Source organism: Scardinius erythrophthalmus, assembly GCF_964197995.2.
Source record: "Scardinius erythrophthalmus genome assembly, chromosome: 1".
NCBI lineage: Eukaryota > Metazoa > Chordata > Actinopteri > Cypriniformes > Leuciscidae > Scardinius > Scardinius erythrophthalmus.
The window spans coordinates 46,744,124-46,768,463 of NC_138221.1; the positions used below are offsets into that span (position 1 = coordinate 46,744,124).

The window sequence follows — 24,340 nt, forward strand, 5'->3', positions numbered from 1 at the left end:
TCAGTGATAACTTGGGATTTTGTACCCATAACTGCGCAATATCCTACCGTCAACGGTGACTTCAAACGTGCAGACTTCACACTTGTCTTTAGATGTGACCTCACAACGATAACCACCAGCATCCCCATCCACAGCCTTAACAATGGTCATCTCATAGGTGTATATCTGGTATCAAAAAATGTAAATAGTAACTCTGTGCTCTAGTAAACAAATCTCAAATAAAACACACTGTCCCTCACACACTTTAGTGTTCCTATCGTAGGTTTCTTTGAACTGTAGGTGTTTTCCAGCCTTGCTGCCCAGATCCAACCATTTTCCCTTCAGCCACTTCATAGCTGGCTTCCTTAGCAGCTGAGAGGAGTCCACCTTAGCCACAAATGTGACATTTTTCCCTGTTACCAATAAAATGAAGACATGAGTAACATTGCTGTACTAAATTATTCATTATTTATTATTAAATTATACATTAGTCATTATTACATTAATCTATATACAGTATGTATATAGTATATATGGTGTATGTGGACCATATATGTGACCATTTATGTTAATATATTAAGCAATATCACACAAGAAGGAGTGCCACTGTTCTCAATATTGGTAATTTCAGCAAGATTGCATGTGATATTGACTGTATATGACAGCTCAGTAATTAAGTAGTTAATAGTCTAATACTAGTCTAGACATTAGACTACAGATACATATTGCCAGTTACTTTGTGTATTTTTGCTCCATCAACAGAAACAGTTCCATAATAACTAAAAGCTGATCAACTGTTGGCCATCTCTGAGCAACACATAGTAGTAGCATTTTTTTCCAGAAGGAATGTTCATGAATGAATCGGCTGAGTGAATGATTACCTGATTTACCTGGACTGTGCCCTGCCTAACTCAATTCGAGCTGCTGAGTCTTTAGCCATTTTCAAGAAACTGCTGAAGACGCATTTCTTTTGGCAACACATGACCCATTAATACTAACACCTACTATTCTATATATTAAAAAAACGTGTACTGTGCTAGACTAACTGGGACTTATCACAGCACTTGCATATTGCTGCCCTATTGTTAGTTTGATTGCTTCTATTGCTCTCATGTGTAAGTCGCTTTGGATAAATGTAAATGTAAAATGTAAATGATTAAATGACTCAATCATAATTAAAAGCTGGTTTCGTTCTGTAAAGCCCGGGACACAAAGCCGACATCAAAGAACAAGCGCTGACGAAAGCTGACTGTGTTGTTGCCTCTCGTTGGCTTCGTCTCGGCCAAAAAAACTGCGCTTGAACACACCAAAAGGACTAAAGGCTATACCGTCAACTAGCACGTGCATAGCGTCACGTGCATTTCGTCTGCATGTAAGTAAATATCTGTCTATATCAGCCGGTATCAATAGTACATTTTTGTCATTCAAAAAGGGAAACCGAAACTAGGACTGCAGACATACAAACCGTAAACAATGCAATGCCTGTTTATCATTTTGAATATCAATCACGCTGATTACTTTCTTCATTCCAGTCGGCTCATGTTATTATGCAAATATCTGTGCATTGAATGTTCATGTAAGATGAGAAAATTATAACAGCATTCTGTCTGTACCGTCTTGACTTCTTTGCTCTCTATCATCACTTTCGCTTATTCTCGTGCACTCGTTCTCTGAACAGCCAGAGTTTTCACTCTCTCTCACAGACGGTGATTCAACATCCAGAAACGTCCCAAAAAACCCAGATGGTGTCCAACTAGAGCCAACGTGCGGAACACACAGAAAGACCTAAGCCGACCGATGCTCAAAAACGGCCTGACATTGTCTGACGGCTGACCGTCGGCTTGGTGTGTCCCGGCCTTAAAAAGTCAGTTTTTAAAAATAAAAAATGAGTGAATGATTCAATGACACATTACCTACTGGCGTAACTGTTTAACCTGCAAAACAATTGACAAAAAAAAAAAAAAAATACCACTAATTTTCAATTTAAATTATAGACACAGCAGAGTGAATTCACCGATGCAGATGTGGTTCAAAATCTCACCTTTGTTGACAGTGACACTCTGAGGCTTCTCCACAAACAGGCCACTTGTCTCAGACATCTGAGGCTCTTCTCCTGGGACACGTTCTACCGGCAGAGTCAGAGAAACAGTGTAAACTGATATGAACTGCTGAAAGCTCACAGTAATGGACACTAAGACTGGCTAGTCAACGATGACTGACAAGAGGCTGAAAAGAGTAAATCAATTATGATATTTACTGTTCATATTGATGTGTAAGCAGCCTGGGGTAAAGCTTCCCTAAAACATTTAGCACCATCTAGCAAACCTATACCCATAATTACAAAACAAAAACAAAACAACTATTGATTATTGACTCTCACCTTTCAACCTTCCCAGATCCTTAAACCGATAGTTCACCCAAAAGTAAAACTTCTGTCATCATTTGTTCACCATCATGTCTTTCCAAACTTTATGACTCTCTTTCTTTTGTGGAACAGTTTTTTTTAGGAGGGTGAGTAAAAAAGGACAGAATTTTAATTGTTGTGTGAACTACAATTTTAGGATCTGCTCTGGGATGTGAAAGACACTTACAAAATTTCCTTTTGCATGAAAAATGAAGCAATTTTTTTTCCCTCATGTATATGTCATTGACAATACATGCTAAAGGATTTGTGTGTCTTACCATCCTCAGGCAATTCTGTATTAAAGAAAAAGAGAGAGAAAGAGTGGGGGAAACCATTAGGAAGTTATATAGGGGACAACATTAGGGCTCTTCTAAGACATTCATATACACATAATAACACAAATACATGTAGAAACTGACATCCCTTTGTCCTTCAGTTTTTCAGAATGAAAAGGTGCATAGCTGTTATTTAAGTTATTTTCTCTATAAACCAGTCATTCCAATCCAAACAACTTAAGTGTCCTGAAACCCATTTTGATCATAGTGGCACTGTTTTTTGGTCGGTTGATGCTGGTTGAACTCAAGTTATTTAGATTTGATGGCTGGTTATTTAAAACATATTTTGACATTCTTTTCCATCTCAACATCAGAATCAGATAACATCTCTACAGAAAAGGCTGACATGAAACAGCAAATGGCTACATAAACTATCCATGGTGGGATCAGGCCCGGATGATGCATTTCCATATATTCCATAAAACCAGAGAACAAAACAATCACTCTCTGTTTTATGTTTATGCAAGTTAACGTGATATATCGAACAAGGATAAAAAGTCACAGTTCAATGCATAGTTTGGCTTATATTTCAAAACAGCTTTGCATAAGGCTCTTACTGGAACTCTGGTTATATAGTTTAGACCCAACCATCCTTATAAAGATGATTTACCCATATACACTTAACCCAGATTAGATAGATGTAGAAATAGTTTAACACCAATGTCAGTCACTAAACATATACACAGTGGAAATGCTAGTCCAGCTCTGGGTGTCTTTACCTCATGTTGCTAAATGTCCTGATAATCACACTATCACACCCTAATGCTGGATCTCATACACAGATCCAGATATTTCCAATGGTGAAACTTTTAGAGGGACAACCACTTCAGAGTATCAGTATACTGCATAACCTTGGCTTCTTGAAAGGTTACCAAATTACTATTCCAAGAGGTTAAATTAAAACAAGGTCGAAGACATCGAAGCAATGTCTGTCATGATAAATGATCCATAAAAGTAACACCAACCAAATTAGTATTTCTTAAAATATAATGTAAAATGGTGGTCAGAGATTGAAATGAAATATCTTTTGGTTTATGCACTCAAGCACACATACACTGATATATACTCACTCTAATAAACAAAGTATATATCCAAATTTTCTCAAATTAAACAAATTCCATCTAAACTACAACTAAGGGATATAGTTTAAGGTGCTGTAAACAATTTTAGCCACTCTGGAATTTTTTATGGACCTAACCTTTATGGAATTAGACGTTCCAAAACCCTGTTGAGAGCAAAGAGCCAGCCACCCTCAGGTTGAGTCATCGCTGTCATTACATGCGGTATGTGGGCCAGAAGAATGTGGGAGATGTGGGCCGCAACTGGGCCAGATGTCATTTGCTATCTGTGTAATACCTAAAGAAGCTATTCGCTAGCTTTTCCCCTTCAGTAGTGACCACCATCCTGAGCTGTGACATCAAGTCGATATCACACTTTTAAAAGACCTCATAAAATGATGTGGCACTGGTAAAACATCTAAATTTACAACAATTAAATATTTTTGAATGGTGGTCAATGGAGGAAGATGCTATTTGTAGCCAGATGGCTGCAGGGCCATGCTAACTAGGTAAATCCTGACCGGTGTTGATGGCGTTAACTAAAACTAGAACTATTAAAAATCTGTAATTTCAGTAATTGAAATAAAGCTGAAATAAAATATAAATATTTCATGAAAAACTTACTCTGAACTGAAATTAGAAATATTGCTTTCCTGCTTCCACTGGTTTGCCCTAAAAACACTCAAAATGTTTGACGTGAAGAAAGTATCTTCTGTTTGGCTAAAAAAAGGAACTTTAGTGATATCTGTCAGGTAATAGAGATTTATTTCCATTTGCCTAAAATCACTTACAGCACCTGTAGACGCTAAAATATTTATAACAAATTCTGGATGCTTTGGCGAAACAGACAACGGAGATTGTTTTCTGTTATTGTGAGTCTCAAAACACAATTTGTTCGCTAAAAGACCACTGACCAATGAATTAAAATGAATGAAAATTACTCTTGCTGGCATTCGCCAAAGCAATCTCAGATTCAAACCATTTGTTTGCTTGTTGGTCTTATTTTGGCCAGTCAGAACCCCTGTGACAGGCCTGTGGACCACCGACAGAGACAGTGACTGACATTTAGTCACATGCGCAGTCACAGATAAGCAACTAGCACATAGACAAATTTTCACACACACATAGCGAGCCAAGAGGAGTGTTTCTTTCCCTTACCGTCGCGGCCCTCATCATCTGAATTAAAAGAAACAATGGAAGCATAATGAGGTTAAGGCAGCACATACAAAGAGACGGGTTAAAACACCAACATTACTACAAACTACATCCGATGTCTTGTCCCTGGAGTCTAGAGCTGGAGAGAAAGTTTAAACAGAACTGGACAAATAAAAAAACAGCACCTGTCAAACACTGCCAGCAATTAATAAATGTCACTTGTTTTGATATTTAGTTGTATAAAGCAATGACATCTTAAGTGTCCACATACTATTTGGGGTCATTGTGGGCTGTTTGCACTGAAATATAAAACACATTTGAATAAAAAAGTGCCCTAATGACCACACATGTTAACACCATTACACTGTGTACAGATCACACCTTTCAGCCAAAGCTTTTGCTCTCTTCCAGAGGGAACGATTTGTACCCCAGTGCGGGTGTTAGTTTTAAGACGCCAAATGCACAATAACATGGAGAACTGAGAAATGGAAACATGTATACCATATATGCATTGTGAGCTCTGGTAATGGGTTGCATTATCATAATAGCTCACTATCAGATTCAGTGTTCAAAGGAATGCATACATTACATACACCAATAAATGCACGCGCGCACACACACACACACACACACACACACACACACACACACACACACACACACACACACACACACACACACACACACACACACACACACACACACACACACACACACACACACACACACACACACACACACACACACACACACACACACACACAAAATGCAATCACACTTTTATCATAATGTATTTTGACCATAAATGAAATTCACTAACCAGTATAAATTATTTTATCTTCTGTCTTGTTTTCAAACTCACACTACAATTGTTTATATTATAAAATATTTAAATATTATAATATATTATAATATTTAAAGCAAATAGAAACCAGTAACAACACTGACACATTTCATGGTTATGTAGTTAGTGGTCAGTATAAAGGAAATAACTAAATGTTTATCATTGATATGAAGCATAATTCATAATTACTATCAAAAGTAGAATGACTGTAAATATTAATTCTAATATTTACTCTGCTTACAGTTAAAAAGTGTTTTAAAACATTATTTTCCAGAGAAAACTGTTTACTGCATTCCCACATTCTGCCATCTAAACAGTAGTGACGGCATCTCCCACTCCCATTGGAAAAAGATTAATATACTGTATATTTTCAAATAAATTGGCTTACATGTTTACTTTAAATTTTGTTTACATGTTTTTCAAATCCAGGGTTTATGTCTTTATGCATTATGATGAATAATTATATTGTTGTTCGACTAAGCAATGAACTAGATATATGTGCCAATATGTAAGCAGAATGTTAAGTTAGAGCACTGCTAGTTGGTTTTAGGTATGATTGATTGGCGTATTTGCTGTATATCTAAAGATGAATTGGAACACATTCAATTGATGTGTAATTCAGCACACCTCTTACTTAATCCTAATCCTAACCCCCTGCAGCACTAGCACACACACACACACACACACACACACACACACACACACACACACACACACACACACACACAGTCTGAGCAAAGCTCATCTAAGCAAAGCTACCCCTTGTACTCTTGGCAGACTGAATGAAGACACGTCGTTCATGACAAGATTCAGAGCAGTTCACCCACCTTCTGAAGGCTTATCTGTAAAATCAAAGATACAGAGAGTGAGCCCGACTGCTATAAAATGATTCATTACATCAAACAGATTATGAATATTTAGTAGAGTCAATGAAATGCATGTACAAACCAGCAGGGGGAGCTTCCTTCTCTCCCTTGGCACCTGAAAGAAATTAAATTTATAATCACAGTATTCAATTGGGGTCATGTTAAAGTACAAGTTAAAACTCTTAAACTCATATTAGTTTTTTTAGATGTATATTACAGGTAAATCATGAAACTGTCCGAGCAGGTTAACACCAAAAATTCTACTTGACTTGAAATACACAGATTAGATATGCGCATACATCCTCATAACAAAACATTTTTAAAGATGGCCAAACCTATTCTCAAGTCTGCAAGTATATATAAAAATATTATTTTTTACAGTATATTCAGTGAAGGCATGGTATTTTGGAATACAGGCATCTGAGCCTCTCTGTCCGTTCCTCTGGTGAACGGTAGGTGTAAACAGCTTTGCTGCATGGTAACACCGCCACCCTCCAAGTCACAATCTTTGCCTCGGATTGACTCCGAATCTGGAGGGTGTGGTAGGCTCTTCACTCTTTAGTGTTAAGGATATGAGACACCGAACTTGGCCTTGGTACTGAGGGTCAGATTGCGTGATCTGCTTGCATGCTGAAGTTTTGACACGTCTATTTTTGATTAGGTTTGTCTTTCAGAGCACAGTATGTTAATGGATCTCAGGCACTTCTGGTATATCTCCTCGTCCCAGAGGAGTTCGGTGGGGTACGGTGATCTGGCAAGTTATAAATGCTTTCCTAGCCTCAGGATCTAAGGAGCTGGCTGAGATGTCCTCCCAAAAAAGAACAGAGCACCGGGATCATCAGACAGCTGAAGGTCACGTCTATACACAAACAGGGACCTGTAACAACTCCACAGGGAAATGCTCAAATGCTCAGAGCAGCTCTCACCTTACCCATGATGAATTGGTCTGAGGTGTTAATTTGTTCAGCTGAAATGTAGTTAAAAATCTTTGCTGAGGTGAAGGACCCAGTCAGCTTTTTATTAAAACGGCTCTTTCCTCTTAAATCCATTGCTGAGACAACTGCAATGCCGTGCAGGCAGTTTGCTGTCGCTATATGAAAACCAACATAATTCTCTTGCTCTCATCTTGAACTCAAGTAAATATCTAATAATCATTGGTAAAATGCAGCTGATTAAGACAGTCTTGCTGGTTATGCTGGACATTCACTCACACGTTTACATTTAGCAAAAACAGCATCCTAAAACAAGTCCCAAAATTTGACTGAAGCTATATCATTTGTATTATTGATAAGCAAAACTAAAACTATTAAAATAGTTTTCATTAAACGAAAGATAAAAAACTGAAATGTAAAATGAAAATGTTGCCTTGGCAGCTAAGTGAAAAAAGTACTAAAACTGAAATAAAAATAAAACAAAGCTAAATAGAAAAAGAAAAAAACTGATACACATGACAAAAGCACGTAACATAAAATTACTAAAATGAAAATGAAAACCGAACTTATAAAAATAAAAGCTAACACAAAATATTAATAGATACTATAATAGTATATAAATGATCCTGATCTGTTGGGTGTTCTCTGGTTTCCAGTCGTCAGCACTCTCTCCGTCTTGCTAGTCTCGGTCCCTGTCACGGCTACATACAGCCACAGCGCAAAAAACTAACAGACACTCACTCACTCACAATCAACACACAAACACACGCGTTCTAAAAGTGTAGGTGTCATAAGAAGTCAAATGGAGGCCAGTGTAGCTCATGCTAAAACGCTAATGCACAGAGATGTAACTAAACCGCCTTCACTGCCACAGTGTTATTATTGTTAAACCAAAACGTATTAACTTGTATTTGGTAGCTGAAATAAAGCTGAAATAAGATATTATGAAAAAGTACAAATTGAAGTACACATTTTTTTGTTAAATAGCTATATATATATATATAAATATCAAATAATAATGACACAAAATTACTAAAACTTAAACTAAATTTAAAATGAAAACTGAAAATATAAAAATAAAAGCTCATTCAAAATATTAATAAATATGATAATAGTGTATAAATAATACTAAAATAGCATTGCACATAACATCCCTTTTTTTATTCTTATTTTTTCTCTTTAAAAGGGATGTCGATAATGATACGTAGATGCCCATTTGGCAGCATATCAAAAATTATTTTTTAAATTAAAGTACAACTTTAGAAAAGTAAAATCTCACAATCTGACTGTATTTATTGCAGCTGCAACTTTATATCTCACAATACTGATTATTTAAAACTTTTTTTTTTTTTTACTCTGAGGGAGGCAGAAACGGGCTTCCACAGAAGAGAGAAAGACAGCCAGACCGAGATCAAGGGGTCAGTAAGAAGGGCCCAGTTTAATGCGGTCATGTTAAATTAGCACGGAGAAGTCTCGGATATCTAAAAGTGCGTTACATAAACATCATATGAGAAAAGTGTAAACGAGCGGTTTAATGCCCTCTCGTCTCCTATGCCTCTCTCTCTGTCGATAATGTGAATCTATTTCCATAAATACAACATCTATGATTACATATCTACACCATATATAGGCTGGAGAATATTTCAGTTTTTACGTCCGTAATAGTTTCTGTCTGAAGGTCCTATTTTGCTAATCCATAGTTGTTTCAGATACGCCATCCCGCCCCCGGCCCCTGGGTCATGCAGCTATTCTGAAACCTAGAAAAAACAACCACACGATGCCCTGAAATTGAGTGCAGGCTGAAATGCCAGCATCAGCATTTGAAACTATATCATATACATGGCTGCACTCAGGATTTGCTCACTTTAGCTACATTAGCCTTCAGCGCTAGAACTCTCACGTTCACTTTGCTGACAAATCTCTTTCTCTCTTCCTCTCTCTTCGCTCCCTCACTCTGTTTGGCCGAGCAACTGCAGTCGAATCTTCACAAAATTAATCTCTCATGACATTTACTCCACTACTTCTCTACATCTCTTTCATGTCAGTTACATGTCAGTTAATTTCCTGCATTTTGACAGGCCAGTGGGGGAAGATTGTGAAGTCTCTCAGACACATCTCGGGATGTGATAACTGAAAGCAGGGGCCTCACTGCGTGTGGCCTTGGGTTAACATGTCTACCCACACCGCTATGCGTTAATGCCCTTCGCCTATCACCACATGTATGCCTCCAATGCACTCTGACTTGTCACATACAGTGTTGTACAAACAAAACCTGAAAGGATGTCTGAGTGTTTAGAGTCAAGCTCAAATGTGTTTCGAGTGTGACAAAAACAACAACTCTGATCTCTGCCCTTGTATGTGTATGTGGCATACTGTTATGTCTGTCATGACAACTTGCAGAGAGATTGACATGGTAATGGATGTGGCAATGTTAATGTATTTGGTCTTGCTACTGTCAATACATTCACAGAGCACTGTGAGCATGTAAGACATTCTGCTGCTGTACATATACAGGGTGGGCCATTTATATGGATACACTGTGATAACATGGGAATGGTTGGTGATATTAAAGTCCTGTTTGTGGCACATTAGTATATGTGAGGGGGCAAACTCCTCAAGATGGTTGGTGACCATGGTGGCCATTTAGGATTCGGCCATCTTGGATACAACTTTTGTTTTTTCAATAGGAAGAGGGCCATGTGACACATCAAACTTATTGGTAATGTCACAAGAAAAACAATGGTGTGCTTGGTTTCAACGTAACTTTATTCGTTCATGAGTTATTTACAAGTTTCTGACCACTTATAAAATGTGTTCAATGTGCTGCCCATTGTGTTGGATTGTCAATGCAACCCTGTTCTCCCACTCTTCACACACTGATAGCAACACCGCAGGAGAAATGCCAGCACAGGCATCCCGTATCCGTAGTTTCAGGTGCTGCACATCTCGTATCTTCACACCATAGACAATTGCCTTCAGATGACCCTAAAGATAAAAGTCTAAGGGGGTCAGATCGGGAGACCTTGGGGGCCATTCAGTGTGTGAAGAGTGGGAGAACAGGGTTGCATTGACAATCCAACACAATGGGCAGCACATTGAACACATTTTATAAGTGGTCAGAAACTTGTAAATAACTCATGAACGAATAAAGTTACGTTGAAACCAAGCACACCATTGTTTTTCTTGTGACATTATCAATAAGTTTGATGTGTCACATGGCCCTCTTCCTATTGAAAAAACAAAAGTTGTATCCTAGATGGCCGACTTCTGAATGGCCACCATGGTCACCACCCATCTTGAGGAGTTTGCCCCCTCACATATACTAATGTGCCACAAACAGGACTTTAATATCACCAACCATTCCCATGTTATTACGGTGTATCCATATAAATGGCCCACCCTGTACATTAAATAACCTCCCGTAGCAGATCTATACAGGTGGAGCTGGGGAAGGTGGAGGGTTTCTGAAAGTGCGCTGCAGACTGCTAACAGCAAACAAAGTTTGAAATGTTCATATTTGAAATGTTGAGCAGCGGCTCATTGGCCGCTGATGCCACAGCAACCAATCAGCTGCGCTATGTAGATAAGGATGTGATTGCTAACAGATTGACTTAAGGAACTATCAGCCTGTATCATCTAGAGTTTCATGACAGAACTTTGTATTCATCGGATACTGCCAATCCAGTATAATATTAATCAATACAAATAAGATGCATAATATTCTAAATGTATTGGTCTTGGGTCTCGGTTAATGTTATCAGGCAAGAACAATTTTTCAACAATGCTAAATCTGACAGTGTAGTCGTATTTATGCAGAAATGACTCTTCCAGTTCCTTTTAGTGAATCAAAAATAGAAAGCCCATCCAGTGCAGTTCCAGTGACAAAAACTTTATATGCGCTTTTTATGTGCATAAACCTTCTATGCGCTTTCATGGGAGTTTATAACTGAAGTGTTCATGAGTTTATCATTTTATTAATTTTTAGAGTATCATTTTTGACATTAGCTGAGAGATTAGCTGAGTGGACATTATAACCGAAATTTTCCCAAATGAATTGATCAAAGTGAAACGGAATTGAATCAATTGGTTCGGAAAATCGTAAACAAACTGAGTCTGGAAATCTGTATCGATACCCAGTCCTACACTTTTCTGGGTCTTGCAGGGTCTGTGGTCCAGTTGCAACAAATGCGTTACGTTAGGAAAACCTTCATTGTATTAATAACAAGGGTTTTTCTAATGTAAGGGGTTTGTTGCAACTGGCTGGTGGCCTTGACTTCAACTCTGATGTCTAATGAATTCCATTTAAAATATTTCAATTTTCTAAATAAACAGACACGGACGGGAACAGCCAAGTGATATATGTAGTGTTTCTAAGGATATCACACAAAAAAAAAAAAAAGATAGAAAAAAAGAGATGTGTTTTCCCCTCAGGCTTCATTCAGCTCCTCAGATCCGGATTGAAAGCAGCTATTTTTACAAGCTGTGTGTGTGATGGACTGACTTTGGCATTAGAAGCATTTGGAGTGGATACAAGTGCAGGGAGGGTCGGCCACACATGATGAAGTTTCCCCATTTTATGAGGATGGAGAGAGTGATTCTTTTGGCAGCAAGAGGAAACACTTAAGAGAAACGTTACAATATCTATCAGTCTCATGCGTGGCAGTACTGATGATTTGAGTTATGGATACAGATCGTAAATATCTCTTTCCTACATATATGGAAAGATGAGGGGGTGAGGATAAAAATGAAGATTAGGGAGATGGTGACTATGCATAAACAGTTTGATCATGATCATCTGATCTGAGAATAAAAATAAACTGGTTGCTATGGGTCATGCTGTGAATGTAATTACAACCTTTATAGTTTTATAAGAATAGTTATAGTTTTACATGAATTAAAATTCATTTTAATCTGAATATGATTCAGACAAAAATGATTTACATAAGCTGAAGTTCAAAACATGATTTAAAATGAAACATTTAATTAAAATGATTCTCTCTCCCAGTTTTTATTACGTAAAGACAGGGTATCATATATAATAACTGTCAAAAGGGGTGGTTTATGGTGTGATGATGTTGAGATTAATTATGGCCTCTTTACTTTCTGACAGTGATCTCTTTCTCTCTTCCACTCTCAGGATAGCACATTGCATTTTTAATAGACCAAGCTAAATTTTAACTAATCTTGACAGGCAGTGATCACCATGAATTCTCCTTAAAAAATAGTATTAGTCATTTTTTAAGTAGTTTGTCATTTTTTGTGTGTTTTTGTTATTTTTAATAATATTTAATGATAATATTTTAAAAAATATTGTCTCTTTCAAACTGGTCCCGGGCCAGTGGGCCATCCTTTTTGTTGAGCCATGCAAACACTTTCTTTATTACTTACAATACTCGTACATACAATCACATCTAAACAAGATCGTTTGGTCACCTATACATCCTAACATAAAAAAAATCTTACTGATGGAAGTGCATGTAAGATGATACAGTGGTCAATAAACATGTCAAGGTTGTAAACACAATTTTACACTGGTTTTTCCCAGTATTTTCCCCACCTTGTTTAAATGGACATGCCGCTTCTACATGAATGGAAATGATTTATACTGCGGGTGCAGAGGAAGCCGGAGAAAAGGTTGACGTTTTAACACAGTTAAATAAATACACATTAGCACAGTGGTTTTGACGGGACGCTCGAGTGGATTTACCATCCTGCAGAGTTTAGTTAAAATCTAATCAAATACTCATGAACCAGCTAATCAAGGTCATTGGGTTCACTTGAATATTTCATGTCTCCAGATCTCCAGGAGGAGGACTGAGCGCAGCTGAGGTGTGCAATATGCAACAGCGGTTCATGAATACAGTCATAAAGCGATTTCAGGTCATGCAGTACATATCCCATTACGGTTAAGTTGGAGGACATATTCAGAAACACACCAAAAGTGAGCGCTCACACATCTGCGTGTAATCCATCATGAAGGAGATGCATGCCAAGGAGCGCGTTGTGATGTTAACGGTTATGAGGTAATGCTACACTATCCCAGCTGGAAATGAGACGTTGAATGTTAAGACACTGTCACTGTATGTGTGTGTGTGTGTCTGTGAGTGAGTGAGTGAGTGAGGGGATTACTTACTTTGAGCTATGCAAAACCTCCCTTTGGGAATGTCCAAGGATGCCCTCAGTTGTAAAAATAATTTATAGGCTACGTAAAATAAAGACTCACTATTATTTTTCATCGGATTATTCATTTTCTTTACCTGAATACCACGGTTAGACCTACCTGAAAAACTTAAAGCACTGTTTATTTCATTTGTATTTGTTATATTGTATTTTGTTTTAACCACTGACCCAATTGGGCCAACAGACAAAAATCTTCAGCCATGTATGGTAAAGTCTACTTTTGTGTACTTGTATGTGTTGCTCACATACAAACAAAATGGTCAAAAAAAAGAGGACAGAGCAAGAATCTGTCCATCGTGGACCGCAGAGTTCAAAGAGAGTGTTTGTGTCATGATTTCTGTGCTCTGTTGTGGTGAAAATAGGGGGATTTGGGAAAAGGGGGCATCATGGTAATGACATTTCAGATGCCAAGTAAGAGGCTTAAACTTCACTAATACTCAATACTCTGGGTGTTTCATTAGTAGTGTTACAGGGAACCAAACTCTTGTTGTCCTGCCAGGACAGAAATGACATTATTACAGCATGGCAGGACATGCTTATAAAGAAGGAAAAGGAATCACAACATTGGCACAGAAGATGTTTAAACCACAACCAAATAATCAAAAAGCCATTTCAAAACATTTTAGGCCATTTTTAGAAATCCCAAGAAATCCTTCACCCATCTCAAACTCTCACAGGCCCGACATTTCCCTATTATGGTAAAGCTTGGATATTATATTAGACTCTTCGTAAAGAGATTTATATTAATGTGACATATCTCATAAGCTTTATTTCAGCCCCAATCCAATATTAATGCAAATGCACAATTTATAGCGCACAGCCTTGACTCACTATTACAGTACTATCATTACAGAGTATGCATAATCATGGAGCAATATGCACAGACACATGCTTCTCTGAACACTTTTCCACTGTCACCATGCCTGTTTGTAAAATTGCACACCCTTCCTAAAAGCTGCTCGGGGTTATTCTGGAAGCTGTTTATTAAGGAATCGTGCTCTTTGCCAGTAACTAAGGCTTCAGGAGATCCAGACAGACTTTGTCCTGTAAAACACACACAAAGTGGCCCGTGTATGTGACTGGGGGACTTGAGTGGAGGGTGGTAAATCTGATCTTTAAGAAGCAATAAACTAAAAGAGGGGCTTTGTGTGTGGTCTGACTCTGAAGTGTGAAGCTGGGATGAATGAGAAAACGAAAGGATATGGAGCAACAGATTACGCTCCAATAAAACGATCCAGTTATTTGACACTCGTGATGTCATGCTCTCAGACTGGGTTTAACACCAAGTCATGGGCCTGAGTTACAAGGAAAACTGAATCATAACAGAGCCAAGGCAGATCTCAAGAAGGCATGGTGACACTGATCTGACCTTGTGGCTTTTTTGAAAGGGTCGTTCCTTAGGGGACAGATTTGTTTGCTAAATGCGTTCCCATGACAAACAAATGATGTACCGAACCGAATACTGAACTTAGTCACATTGTACAATGGTTTTAAATCTGTTTAATGTATAATTCAAAATAAAAATAATAAAAATAAAACCTCTGTACATTTGAATGGTTTAGGCTATATAAATATAAAATTAAAATTGCTTACTGCTATTGAAATCTCCATTTAAAATGCTCATGCAGACTTTTTATTTGTGTCAGTGCAATTAAACATGGTCGAATTATTTGCACAAATTGGTTTTTATTTAGTTTAACAAATAATTAAAATTAAAATAATATTTTATTTTTTAATTATTTTTATATTTTTAGCATAAATGGTTCCATTTCCTGAGAATGGTTGTGGATTATTCCTTCTTCCTACTTCTAAATATCTGTAATTTCCAGTTCCATTTCCAGTAATTACAAACATCCTGATCTGTTTTCCTTAACAGCGTCCACCGTTAAGCAGCTTAGCGCCACAATTACTTCCCTGTACATTAAATGCATTTTGAGACTATTACAGACTATAAGTTTTGCTTATTATCCTGCTGTTGCTGGAGTAATGCCATTTCTGTGAGGATGACTTAGACTTCATCAGAGAAATTCAGCAGCAGCTCAAAACACTGCACAACCTTTAGTTTCTTTTGCCATCCAAACCCTGAACGGCACTTCCTCTTTCACCTGGAGATTTTTCAGGGTCTGTCAAATCTTTCAGATTTCTTTCTGTCTCAAGGCTGTGGACTCAACGATGAAAATGAAGAAGGTCGTATTTTAGAACCCCAGTCAGATACGCAAGTTCACAACATCACTACATAGACGAACATGGCTATCTTTTGACATCAACTTCTGATATTTGATGCTAATTCAATCTGCCGGTTATAATCCAGTGCCTGCGATTCACTCCTTAAAAGCTCCATAAAAAGGTGTGGTAGCTAAAGCTTTTAGCTCTGTATCAGTGCCAGCAACTTAAATCATACTGTATGTTCAGAACTAACCCACTCCAAATATCAGCACTGATACTTTAAAGGACCACACACTTGATATGCTATTGATTTTAAACTGTGCACTACTTAAATCAATAGATTCATTTTCATAATGATCAGAATTTCACTTACAGGGTCCACTGAGCATTGAGTATTTGAATGAAGGTCTTTAAGAAAACATTCCTGCAGGCGAAACGCCGTATCCATGCAGTATTATGTGATATCCTCAGAGTATTCACATATAATGAGATTTGAATTTGATCATTTTTCCCTCTTGGAATGTGATTCTACCTCTCAGACGTTTACGTTTTGTTATAGGTGTATTGTCCACTGGTTGATGATTAGTGATAAAAGGCTGGAATACACTACACAAATATTTAATTTACAGTCTGGACGAGTGAATGCTAGATGTCGAAAGTCAGTCAGTCTGTCGATTTTGGGCAGTCAGAGTATTCCAGCCTTGGCAATCATCACCAAGACACATATATAATTCAAACTGATGGGCATCAAGCTATAGACTAGAGTGTTTTCTCAGTCTACACGTCTATACTGCCAAACCCCAAACTGAAAATTGACCTCTCACTCCTGCTGCTGCCAACCCAACCTCGAAAATTCATCTTTCAACACCTGTCACAGCCGAGGCGGTCTTAACGGCTCCTTACAATAATACATTCAGGCCCGTGATTTACGTTTAAAGCAAAGAAAGCAATTTTTCTCCGCTTCTGCAGGTAGTTAGCTAACAAAAAGTGTGAGCCAATGATCAAGATTTATCTAATGATTGTCTTACACAGCTCGCTGAATGAAATGATCAACAAGTGGATGTTATTATGAATGTTAAGTGTGGGCCAGACACTGATGCATTCTGCCAGTCATCATTTACATTAAGGTGACATATGAATTGACAAATTGCGATGATTAAAATATACACTGTAGTCTTAAATGTAAAATCGATGCTGAAAATTAACTTAAAGAGGCTTACCTGGCTTCTTCGGTTCAGGCATGGTGGTTTGTCATATGTCGGTCACCCTGACTTTTCTTTCTCCCACACTTTACTCATCTTTCATGCCTTTTATTCCCTCCTCCCTTGGCATGTCCTCCCCATCCTTGAGTAAGATAGAGAAGGGTGGGTGAGCAGAGAAAAAAGCGATACATGGAGAGAGAGCAACAGAACGAGTGTCACTTGAGACAACTTGGACAGGAGGAGCAGACGAAAGACAGCGACAAGGGTGAAAAAAGTTTAACATTATAACAAACATGGCGTCTCTATGGCAAACCTGTTAATTGGTAAACTTGTTAAAGCGTGCTGTAAACCAAGCTATTTGCTAATGGCATGATATATTTGTAGATAGATATTGATTGACAGCCTGTTTGAAGCATATTAAAGCGGAGCTGCTTGACATCTGTGATCATCTATGAAGTGATGGTTACCTCAGAAAATTAAAGAGAGACCTGGAAAGAACAGAATCAAGCCTGCTGATAGGCTGTCAGAGGTTAAGTACATTTGACACGCTGACCTTTGACCTAACATCTCTCTAACCACCCCTATCTTGTCATCGAGTAAATGTGCTGACAATTCTGCTCATTCATTAGGCCAGTCATAAATCCTCACAAGTCACACACTGAGTGTCAAAAAAGCGTGACGTTTTGCGAATAACAAGGCTAAACTTTGAATGAAAGCGGTTAAACTTGAGCTAGTGGGTTAATTAACTCACCCAAACCCATTCGATACATGAGATAATTAGAACGTAGGCTAACTTAATATCATAAGTAGCCTATAAATATCATCTGCACAAGTGAAGTTGCATGCTAATCAGAATTTGCAAGCAACACTCTTTCAGCAACAATGTGCTAAAACATGAACAGTGAATAACTAAAACTTAAAGAATTTACAACATTGAGAGTTTTTGCATGTTTTGCATAAAGGCCTGTTCACACCGGGACGAATTTCGCGCGCGATATTCGCCGACGTTTAACGCTAGGGCTGGGTATCGATTCAGATGTTACAATTCGATTCGATTTCGATTCGCAAGCTCTCAATTCGATTCGATTTCGATTCTCGATTCGATTTCGATTCTAAATTCGATTTCGATTAGACTCAATGAATATATATTTAATACAAATAGTATATATTAAAAAAAGTGAACATAAGTTTACAAGTGGTTAATTAATAAAAAGAAATTAATAAATTATTTTAGGTACACTTGGGTACATTAAAACATAATCATATTTACCTGTGCCCTTCCTGTTTAACAGGGAGGATATTACAGAAATGTAATAAAGTTATCAAACAGTCTGCGCTGCATTAATTATAAATTATATATATACTAATCCTTATTAAAGTTACAAAAGTTCTTTAGTCAAGAGCAGTGAGTGTTTTTCTCTGTTCCCTTTGTTCTTTGATTAACTTTAACGACAGAGATAATTAGTGGACACTGTGTACGTACTGTCCCTTTAAGACCAGCCGTTGCTGCCAGAGACGCGGAATCGCGGATCTCAAACGCGCCTCATTCTCTCACGAGTCACAACAACTCTTCACGTTCATCAAAAGACTGCTCTTATGTTATGAAGATACTCGACAAAAATACATTTTGGCATAATTGTGTGTGCTATTGTTCGTTCAAGTGTGAAAGAGAACTGTATTCTGGGCTGTCTTGTGCGCACGCACGATATCAGTGCTAGTCTTTCTGTGTCACAGTCATGACATTCACAGGCAGCGTGCTCTTGTCGCAAATGAATGGTTTAAAAACATTTGCATGAATAAGAGCGGGATTATGTAACACTAGCCAGAGGATGACAAAAATTAACAGATGCTGCGTTAATTGCGTTAACAGCCCAAATTTGTTTATTTAAAAAAAATCGCAGCATTTTTTGCGTCATATATGCGTAGGCTTGACAGCGCGATTGCGATGATTAATCTTGCAGCACTAGTTGAGGTTATTTTATGATTAAGATAAAAACATAAAATCTCACAGCATTAGCTATAAAATGGAGTTTGCAAGCCTATAAACAGTGGATGAAAACTAATACTGGCTTTTGGGTAATAGATAAATAAATATGGAAAAAAATCGATTCGTGGCGTTTGGGAATCGATTTTGAATCGACCACATTTTAAAAAACGATTAATCGAAAAATCGATTTTTTTGCCCAGCCCTATTTAACGCCTCGTGACTAAACAAAGGGCGCCAATGTGAGTGCGTTTTTTTTTTTTGGTTTGACGCGCCGCGTCAAAAACTATCCGACCAATGAGATTGGCGCTTTTGCTCTTGAGTCTGGAGCTTCTGAAGTTACAGTAAAACACAACTTGGGAGCGCTCAAACACAAAACGGTCTTGCCGAGCACACATACGTAACGGCGAAGAAGATATACGCCGAGTAGCGTCTAAACACTGCCGGGAAGAAATAAGACGAGGAAGATGCAAGGCAAGATGAATGTAGAGCTGCTGGTCTCGTTGGTGTCGGAACATAAAGAACTATATGACAAACGCGACAGCGACTACAAAAATCTTGATAAAAGAGAACTGTTATGTTGTGGTATTAAGCGACATCTAATGTCAGGGAATGAATTTGCATGTTCACTCGGCTCATCGTCAGCGAAAATCGCTTGGGTGTGAACACGAAAAACGCGTTGAGAAACGCTGGCGAATAACGCGCGCCGATATTCGTCCCGGTGTGTAAGGGACTTAAGGGTGATGCATGTTTAAATTAATACGATACCGTTCAAACGTTTGATGTCAGTAAGATTTTTTTAAATATTCAGCAAGAATACATTAAATGGATCAAAATGTTTACAATCTTAGGGTCAAATACATTCTGTTATTTTGGATTTTTTATTCATCAAAGAATCCTGAAAAATTATTGTTTCCACAAAAATATTAAGCAGCACAACTGTTTTTTTTTGTTTTTTGTTTTTAAATAGAGTTAGAAAACAGTTGTAATAATATTTCACAATATTACTGATTTTACTGTAGCCATGGTGACTAAAAGAGATTCTTCTCAACTTTTGAAAGGTAGTGTTTATAAAATGTTTGAATATCTGGCTTAAAATGACATTTTCCTCAACTAGCATGACATGTATGACAGTTTAATTAATATGATATGACATGACATGACAAAACACTGAGTTATAGGATATTGTGTTAAAAAAGACAACCAAAACAATAAAACTGCAAAATGTAACACTTCAATAATGGTGTAAGACGCTGAACTCAGCGGTCACAAGATGTCCTGTGTACGGTCTCTCGACAAATGTCTTTAACAGCAAAACAGCAGAGATCAGAGTTTAGTCACGTCCCTGGTGTGAATGCTTGAAGTGTACCGTTCAATGACGCTCTGTTAAGCTTGACACACCAATAAACGCTCTATTGAACTTTAATTTGGGGGAGAGAAGACTGGCCAGAGACTGTGTGTGCTATTTATAGAAAGTGCAACCTGAGAGGCAGGTGTCAAGGAGAAAAATTACACAATATTACGAAGGAGAGGATCGAGACAGAAGAGACTCACGTACAAGCACAAGACATATGCAGCAGAAGCGAAGGTGATATATTGAAGACAACAGCCAGGAAACAAGATACTTCATGCTTCACAGAGTGCTAATTTAATTTATTTGATTCAATTAAACGTAATATGGACTTGGTAAAGAAAATATAAATCATGTGTCACAATATAACAACTCTCATCATGAAATGTAAGCAGAAAATGTTATACTGCTTTATAATAAAATGTCACCCCTCGAGTTTAATGCCACATAGATGCCTTCACGGTGATGAGATGGCCAGACTAATTATAGTTCTGCAGGAGTGTGGGGCTTCACTATTGTCTGGGGGCGTGACGACAGACAGCAATGACTAGATGGAAGAGATATATATTCATTTCAAAGTAGGAATGTCTTGGAAATCACATGGCAAGGGTGCATGGAAAACCCAAGCCCTTCTGCTAAAACAGTCATTACTCATTCAGGCTCTCTTAGCGATGTGTTCACGTTATGGAAATGGCAATACGCCACGCTGTATCACTTACCTCAGTGTCATCTGATTGATGTAATTGAAAGGGCGTGCGTCTGTTTGTTTTTCCTCATGCCTTGGATCTTAATGGCAGTCCGTGGGTCCCCGTATTGAGTTGCACAAATAGGTACACTATTGATTGGGGGGAAAGAGTGTAAGATAATCAGTAACTTTGATTTACAGAACAATGTACAGAACAAAATGAGGTTCTGGAACACAAACACTGCGTGCTACTGTAATTGATCGTAATCGATCTAAGCTAAATCTGATTAACCTGTGGCCCTGATGGCCCATTCTGTTGTCGATGCGGTTATTATCTTATAGGCTCACTACAATGACAGATATTGAGGAAAAGGAGTAAGTTCTCAGGTGGTTGGGGGAACATTGCAATATTTGCGTAGACATAACTTTGGTCATGTCTGTAACAGCTTAAACAGGAAAACATTTGATTGCATTATATGTCAGACCCAAGGACAACATCACAAATGATTACATTACACAGCAGGGTGTTTCTTTAATGGCCACTTCTGGCCCTGTGGACTTTTAGAAAATAAACTCTTTAAACATTTCCTACACTGTGACTAGTTTATTAAATTTGTCATTTTCCGCACTGCGACTGGTTTATTATATGTATCATGTAAATATGCATCACTGAAGACTTCTTGTCATTTTTTCCATGAAAGTTATGAACATTTTCACCACTCTGTGATTACTAACGCATCTCAAATTATGTAACGTGTTTAGCATCGAGTGGAGAAAATGACATTTTTTGGACTTCTTTTTCTTGCTAACGTTTTTTTTTTTTTTACACTTTCAGAGCTAGAATTGCATAAATACACACATTAAAATGTTTGACAATTTCTGTATGTTATTCCCTGCAATTTTCTTTGTTGTCTTCACACATTACTTATAATAATCCTCATTATATCCCAAACATGCTCTTCACTGACACACATCGCTGCCTGTAGGTTAACTTTTGGTGCCAAGTTGTTGGTTGGTTGTGATGGAATGCCATCATAACAGAGGGACAGTTATAATTTAGTAAAAAAACAACATAAAATGCATATAAACAATACAAATTCATTTTTACTCTTTGTTAAGATTATTATAGTAATTGTTTTTGCCTATTTAAGATGGATTTGAATAGTTTAAGCCAATCTGGGTCTGGTACAAGTATAAAAAAAAAAAAAAAAAGCATTTGAAAAGAAGGATGGAAAAGGGCGAGGTAAAACATTTTAATGGGAAAAAGTTTAAATCTGCGGTAAAATAAAAAGCTTTGGACATTAGGTGCCTCTGCTATTGAGGAAACACAGCATAAGACTTACGCAAAATTGACATGCGTTTCAACATCTGAATATTGAAAATAAGGTAGTAGAATAAAACATTATAATAATAATAATGGTAACACGTTATTGTAAGGTTTCATTAGTTGACATTAGTTAACTACTTAAGTTAACATGAACTATGAATGAACAATACTACCACAGTCAAGTCACCTTCATTTTTAAAGCTCTTTTTACAATACAGATTGTTTCAAAGGAGCTTTACAGTGATAATAGGAAAGTAATTGAACAGAGATTGTTTTGGCTGTAGAGCAGCTCTAGAATAATTTATTAATCTTGCATCTAGGCTTAATCTAGGCTAATAAATGTGGTAACAATTATATTGCTCAATGTTAGTTCATGTTAGTTAATACATTAACTAATGTTAACAAATTAGATCTTATTGTAAAGTGTTACCATAATAATACTATGATTGGAGGCAGTTATTTGAGGTGAATATAAAGGTCTTGTTATCAATCAATTTAGCATGTGACTTGTCTTGAGCCATGTTAGTGGGCACATTTTCCTGTTACTAAACTACTCTCTAGTGTCCAACTCCTGTCATTGCATTTTCTCTACTTGTGACAGCAGGTATAAAGAAGATAATTAACCACAGACTTGTACACTGGCGCACACATTTACTGAACGTTAAGAGCTCTATGTCTTTCAAGCATGTGTTTTTGTCCAGTTTACCCGTTAATGTCTTTTGGAAATCCGTCTTGGTCTCACAGTGAACCCTGTTGATTGCAGACTCAATGTGATTAGTCAATCATACAGCGACATCTTTCCTAAAACACACAACAACAAAAACACTCAATTTGCAGAAAACTGGACCACTGAGTATGGATTAATCGTGGGAGAAAATCTCTGTCATGAAATGAATTACAAAAAAAAATAAAAAAAGCTAAAGATTGCGAACAGCGACTCCTATTGATTCAGTGATTCGTGTTGCACAAAATGCAGGTGCAATTCAAAGTCGTAAACAGAGGGGGCAGTACATCATATATTTTCTGGACACTTTAATGCCACTAAAATGAACCAATTTTTGTGAAAAAATTTAAATTAATAGCATCCGTGACCATATTTTTTATTTTGGAGGTAGAAAATGTTGACTCTGTACCCCCCAAAAAATAAAAGTTCAACCAAAAAGGTTAATTTACAGCTATTCAATTAATTCAGTTCAAATTTAAAATGAGAATCTGATAAAACACACAAAAGACTGAGTCCCGCTGTATTACTCAGGCTGCACTGCAGTGTCTATTCACAGGCGCGATCCCACTACTGATCGGCACGGGGGCTTTGACCTGCTCCGTCACCGACCTGGGCCGGTTCACCCCTCCTTAGACGACCTGGTAGTCCCGGGCTCCCCCAGGAGCACCATATCGATACCGAACTTAGTGCGGACACCCGATCGGCATAGTCCACAGCAGCCCAGAACCCCTGAGCTCAAGCGGTCCGCCAGCCTCAGCCTCCCAGTAGCTTGGATTACAGGCGCACGCCACTGCACCCGGCGAGAGAAGAGCCGCTTCTAGCAATACTTCTACCTGACTGCGCTCCAGTGTGCAGCGCGCCCTCTAGTGGCTGCAAGGGGAACACCATTCCAACGGCTAACGGAAACATAGCAAAAGTATCAGTTTTAGACACATAATGATTTTAGAGCCTACATAAGACCGAGATAAATGAGGATAAAAAATGTTTTAGTAAAGCAAGTAAAGCAATAAAAAATAAATAAAATAAAAACTCTGAAGACTTTTAATGTGGTATCCAGTTGTATATTGTGAGAGACATATTAATGCTTTAAAAAGAAATACGTCATAATGTTTTTATATATTATATATATATATATATATATATATATA

General features: G+C 37.6%; 1 protein-coding gene across 1 annotated transcript in view; it reads right to left on the reverse strand.

Annotated features, from left to right (window-relative positions):
* The window catches only part of mybpc2a (myosin binding protein Ca), a 39,202-nt gene extending 15,164 nt beyond the window's left edge, over positions 1-24,038 (reverse strand). The window contains exons 1-8 of the mRNA XM_081386863.1: positions 23,802-24,038; positions 23,175-23,269; positions 21,176-21,291; positions 17,140-17,263; positions 6,720-6,756; positions 2,021-2,104; positions 244-392; positions 48-165 (exon numbers count right to left, since the gene is read on the reverse strand). Coding sequence (XP_081242989.1) covers positions 48-165; positions 244-392; positions 2,021-2,078 — 325 coding nt within the window. The 5' untranslated portion in view covers positions 2,079-2,104; positions 6,720-6,756; positions 17,140-17,263; ... (1 more) ...; positions 23,175-23,269; positions 23,802-24,038. The remainder of the gene's footprint in view (positions 1-47; positions 166-243; positions 393-2,020; positions 2,105-6,719; positions 6,757-17,139; positions 17,264-21,175; positions 21,292-23,174; positions 23,270-23,801) is intronic.
* Between the last annotated feature and the right edge of the window lie 302 nt (positions 24,039-24,340).